The sequence below is a fragment of the Protopterus annectens genome, chromosome 14.part0 (assembly GCF_019279795.1).
Source record: "Protopterus annectens isolate FY-2018-M chromosome 14.part0, PAN1.0, whole genome shotgun sequence".
In the NCBI taxonomy this organism is placed as follows: domain Eukaryota; kingdom Metazoa; phylum Chordata; order Ceratodontiformes; family Protopteridae; genus Protopterus; species Protopterus annectens.
In genome coordinates, this window is record NC_056748.1 from 810,107,938 (window position 1) to 810,113,937 (window position 6,000).

The window sequence follows — 6,000 nt, forward strand, 5'->3', positions numbered from 1 at the left end:
TTCAGCATACATCAGAAAATGTTTCCCCTCAAGGCATAGTAGAAAATGCAGCTTAGATTGTTAACCATGCTTTTACAAACTGCTGCAGTCTAAAAGCTCATGCTAATTGTAGGATAGATATTATCATACCTGAGCTGTGAAGGACCCAATAACTGTCCGCCTCCCATGGGGTTTCCTTTGGTTGCTATCCAAATGTATTGATTTGTTGTTAAAATGACATTTCTTGAAGAAGGTAGTAAAGTTATTTATGACATCTACCAGGTGTTCAAGAGCAAGTCACTGTAACAGTAAAGGCATCTTTGATTAAGGTACCTGCTTACCATAACTGGTGTTTAGGGATGAGTCACTGTAACAGTGAAGCCATCCTTGTTTAAGATACCATAACAGATTTTTAGTACAGCTGTGCATTCCCCAGTCCCCTAATTATAGTAGGGATATGTACATAGTTGGATGTCCTAAGATCACTGTTGCATTAATTCAGAGTCATTGCATTGTCTTGCCAAAGTAAACTGCTTTCCAGGTGGCATACCAAGGCCATAAACCTTCCATGCATTCATAATACCAGTGTATGACCTACGCCACTGGGCAGAGAGGGTAAATATGCAGACGCAGGAGCATAAGATCTTCGGAATATCTTTACCAAAGGCTATAGAGTAGACACCTTTTCTAGATCAAGGACTTCTTTTGCTAGGTCTGTATTACTTGGATGTCTCTGGTCCATCCACTATTTCCAAACTCTAAGCTTTGTGACTCAGCCAGTGGTATTGGGATACTGCAACAATGGTTTAAGGAAGGACATAGTACAGTTGTGAGTTCTGTCAGAATGTACCATAACAGTAGATGTCCTACTGATCAGTGTTCAGTATTGCATCTGTCCTACCAGTGTTGCAGTACTGCATCCCTCCCTCCCTCCTCCTCTTTGCTGTTTCTACTTATCGCTTTACACCCTGTGGACCAAGTGGGGGAGCAGTTCCTTCTTCCCTCCTTCTGCTGACCCTGTCTTTTCTTTACTGTAGTACTCCGGCCTTTCCAGGATCTCCTGGCTAAGATAGACTGAGTATCTTATGCACCTACATTTGCTTATGTTCCCCTGTACCCATTGGTGTGTGTTATATTATTGGATGTATGAGTACATGGAAGGTTTATGGCTTTGGTATGCTGGACAAACATCAGGTTACCTTGGCAAGATAACTGTATTGGAATCCTGCAACAGTGATCAGTGGGATGTCTACTGTTATGATAAGTTCTTACACAGCTGTAATTTTTTACTGCTTTTTGTCTTGTGTTGCAGCTGTTGTTTAATGCTTGTAATGCCTTCATTAGTTTTGGTTTTCTGCATTCAGTTTATACTCTTGTCTGCCACAAATGTACATCTTCTTGCAGGGTTTCCTTCCATATTCAGAGACTGGGGAAAGGGGTACACGCCATTGCTGCCTTTTTAATGGCTATGTTACTTGTGTGAGTACATTCATAAGTACAAGAACAGTTAGTCTTTGCAAGGATGATGAGAGCTTATTAAAAATGGTTGAGTGTGCCTCCCAACAAGTAAGAAATCCCAAATGAAATAATTTACTGTTACAGTGAGCTCTCCTCAAAGAGCTGATGTCATGATACATGTCTTACGTAACTGTAGTTTACTTCTGACTTCACTAAATTAATACAGAGCAAGCTCTGGTGCTGGTTTACCTTTCGTTGCTCCTGTTTTGACTTGTATGTTATCCTTGCATAGTTTGCTTGCAACATGCTTTTACTGTCATCTCACTTTGCTTACAACATGTTTTTATTGCCATCCAGGAAATCCTCGTTGATCCATTCTTGCTGGCTGAACAGGTAAAGGGAGGTAGCTGCCTGCCCGGTACCAAAGGGTCATGCTGCAGTACGAAGAGCTGTTGCTGAAGTGAAGGGTGTTGACAAATACATAATAAAGGGGTTGTTCAAAGTGTTGTACTGTAACTGATGCCAACATGTAAGGCATATGAGTTATTGATGTGTAGCACTGCAACTGATATTCTAGTATTCTGTTAAACACATTATAAAACACTGCACGGTTTTGTTAAAAGTTAACATCACAAAACACAGTTGTATATCCATGTTAATTTATCCTTTTAATCAAACATGATTTTATTTTCAGTTGGCACTGTGTTGAACTTTTGTGCATTTCATCGCCATATTTTGTACAACCGTTTTGCTTTATTTTCACAGTAGAACATTTCTGTGTGCAATGCAGCATTAAGTAGTTAAAAAATAGACAAGTTACTTTTTGCATTTTTCTCTTCAGAAAAGTTAGATGGTCATACAAGTTTTTATTTCTGTGAATTAGTTTATACAGTCAGTATTAGAAAGTGTAATACAAATAAACATGACAAAATAAGTTGCATATTTCTTGACTGTTCCTCTACCGTTTTAGGGGTTACTGGTGGATCTTTTATTTTGAGGATATTGTGTTTTCATTTCAGAGTTATAATCTAGCAGAGTGAAAGAACATTGATGTGAAATGAGTCCTATATCACAATCAGATGGAACCTTACATTAATCAGTCATTCTTTCTTCCCTTCCTAACATTTTTATATTTGCAGTTCTCCAAATCTGTCCTTGCAGTTAGATTACTCGGTGCTCACAGCTAACATGATGTCCTGTTTTGCTGTGGGCTGCAGAAGTGAGCAGCATATTCCTGTTTGAGAACTCAATGGCACTTGTGTAATGGGAAGACACATTTGTATTTTGAGTCCACACCAGTGTCGGTGCTGTCCAGTATTCTGTTTGACTTTTCCCCTACCCTGTTATAATGTGTAGCGTAATATGTGGCTTTGAGGATGAGTCTAACAGCTAAATAATTTTCTTCCTGTGTTCACCTAGTGGATACTCCTGCTGGCATGCAAGTTGTCACATATGGCCTCAGTAAAAAAAAAAAATAATAATTGTATGGTTGTGACCTTTTTCACAATGACTTCACCTAACTCTTAAATACTAAAACACATTGGCCTGGTGAATGGCTGACAGTTGTTGACCCCTTTTCCTTTTGTGGTACCAACCATGAGGGCTGAACTTGTTTTCTATCTTACCCTAAGTGCGTCTTTGACACAAGTATGCTAGTCAGAACCAACCCTACCATAAAACTTTGTAGCTTCCCATTAAACACTGGTTTTCTGCTTGAATTTTCCTGATAACTTGGTACCTACAACTGTACCATTTAATTTTGCCATTAATCTCCTTTGAGTTACATTGTCAAAGCCTTTCCTGAAGCCCACTGAGAATTTCCCTTGCCATTGTTTGTAGTGACCAGACCTGAGAGTGGATCAGCTGTATTGGATGCATTAATCCATGCTGTTTTCTGTGTAGTAGGCAACTGGAATTCTTAAACTGTACTAGCTAGTCAGAACAATAATTTCCACAACTTTCCAGGGTTGATGGCCAGGTCCAGGATGCAGAGGTTTTTGCTTTGACTACAGCCCAGAGCCGGCCCAGGTCTGAGCTTTGACTTGTAGGTCCTTGTACTGGAGGAGTTAGGTAAGTGGTGAGATGGCCAACCCTGGCTCTTCCCATGGTACTGATCTGCAGCTCAGGTGCCATTTAACAGATAGTATGTTGATAGGCTGTGACATGGGAGTCTGAAGGCTCAGTCTTCTAAGGAATACACATGCACCTAGCCAGGTAATGGATGGGTAGGAACTCATATCTGCTGTTCAGCTGTTCATTGCAGATATGCACATGCCTTCTGGCCACTAGAGGGAGAGAGGAGCAAATACAAAAAAAAAAAGATTCAGCATATTGGGGTAACATAGTCAAAAGGACTTCTGTAAGCTCATGATTATTCCCTTCAACAATATGAATACTAATATTAGAGACAGACTGAAAAACACTGCAGAGCTATTTTTGGTTCTACAGACCTTTTGGGAAATGACTCTTAATTTGTTTATAAAGAGGCCAGAAACCTTAAAACCTTGCTGGAATCAGGAGGTAGTACTACTAGAAACTACTAAAAACACCTTACTAGGCAGTAGGAGTATAAGGAAATGTGGGGTTTGTGGCCAGTGCCATTGCATTTTTGATTCCAACAACACTGTAGCAGCTAGTTACCAATTCACCAAGTAGACATGCATAAGTTTGCAGGGATTTGTATTTATTTATTTTTTTTTTATCCTGGAGAAGGTACTAAATTTTACTAGAGGAGGAGACTGAAAAACCCAATTTGAATAGAGTGAGTAATACTGGCAAATTTTGTTGAATGCAAGCCAACCCATTTAAATGAAAGAACATTCTGCAAAATTATAAGTAAATCCTACACAGAAACAGTTTTGTTGGGATTGCTTTAATATTAAAATACTTTTTTTATTTTTCTGTGCATGAATTTGTATGTAATTGAACATATGCACTTTTTAATATTTATGCATTTTAATTATTTTTCTAAAATATTCATTGTTTAGACATTCTATTTTAAATGCTAACATTTTTAGTATGTCACTACCAGGGTTACTTGACAGGATGCTTTTATATTACATGAGAGGAAGTAAGTTGTTTTTAGTTCAGATGAAATTTAATTTTATACTGTGGGAATTGAAAGTGCATAACTTTTCTTAGTAAATTGAGAAATACTCTGATTTATATGCCTTTGTTTGTTTGAAACATATTCTCACGTCAAATTGACTTTTTGGTTACAAGCTGTCATTGGATACTAGTATTGTGATCCTGCAAATGTTTCCTATATTTTCATTGCATAGCATCAGGCAGGCATGCCTTAATCTTGCATTCCTCCCCAAATTTTACTCTAAGCCACTTACAGAAAACCTCCAAATTACCCGGTACTGGAAAAAATATAAGCACAATGTCACAAGTAACAACCAATATGTCAGCCACAAAATACGGAGTTTGCAGCTCAATCCTTTTATTTGAAAACTTCCATTAAAGCTCCCAATAAAAACCTTCACAGTTGAACATTCAAGTTTTAGCGCTTTTGTCTTTGAATAAAGACATCATCAAAATAATGAATGAAACATCAACATACATCATTTGAAAATATGAATGAAGTTAACGCACTTTCAAGTATGACCAATCAAAATCTGCCATACTGACATCACAGTGATCTGGCTTATAACTACATACACAATTCTCTTCAAATCTTTCTCATAAAACTGTAGCAGAGTAAAAACCATGTACCAAAAACATTTTTGACCATATTTTAAAAAACTACCAATGCAAATAATATTACAAAAAATGTAGCAGAAAAATGATTATGTCCCTGTTAACGAAGGTAAACATTTGTTAAACTACTAAAGCCTGCTTCTTTAATTCGCTAGCAATGGAAATTGTTTCATTCAGAGTGGGATGATTTGTACCATCCAATCTGAATTGCCAGCACATCTCCCTGTGCAAAAGTCTGTTTTCCCAGTCACCACTATGTGGTGAAGCCCTAATTTGTTCAAAAACAAAAAAGTGAACTTAGTAAATTCGTTGCACACCATAGAATGTCTTGCTACTGTGCTCTTGCAGTCTTTACGCTGCTGTGAAGATGCTGATGGATATGTTCATTGAATGCAGTTTCAGTTTTCCCACATGAAATGTAGGACATGTAGTATAGGTAGCTAAGTATACCATTCTCTGTGAAAAACAATTATACGAGGCACTTCAGTCAAAAGTATTCACTTTACTTATTAGAGGTCCTTTGTAATTTGTGTTGCTATATGAACATTGGTGGCAGTGACCACATTTTTTCATTGTTTGTAGCTCATTGTTGGACATCTTAGTTTTCTCTAATAAAAGTTTCATGTTGGACTTGTTTTTATACATTTAATATTGTCATTACACTGTAATAGAGACTAATTCTTCTGTAAGATGTTTTCTGTTTCTTTAATATCAAGAGTATAATGTAAAATCTATTGTTGTCAACCTTGTCAAGTTGCTGTTGACCATTTTTAATTATGGGAGCAAACTTGCCATTTCTTCTAGTCCAAATTTCCTGACTAATGGAGTCCAGGAGGTACGGAGGGTAGCCCTTATCCCTAA

At 37.6% G+C, this 6,000-nt stretch overlaps 1 protein-coding gene across 2 annotated transcripts in view; it reads left to right on the forward strand.

The window, feature by feature from the left end:
- The window catches only part of AS3MT (arsenite methyltransferase), a gene marked incomplete at its 5' end in the record, with an annotated part of 471,486 nt that extends 465,717 nt beyond the window's left edge, over window positions 1-5,769 (forward strand). For both annotated transcript variants that reach the window (XM_044056556.1, XM_044056557.1), the window contains 1 exon segment: window positions 1,795-5,769. In XM_044056556.1, the coding sequence (XP_043912491.1) occupies window positions 1,795-1,896 (102 nt within the window).
- Between the last annotated feature and the right edge of the window lie 231 nt (window positions 5,770-6,000).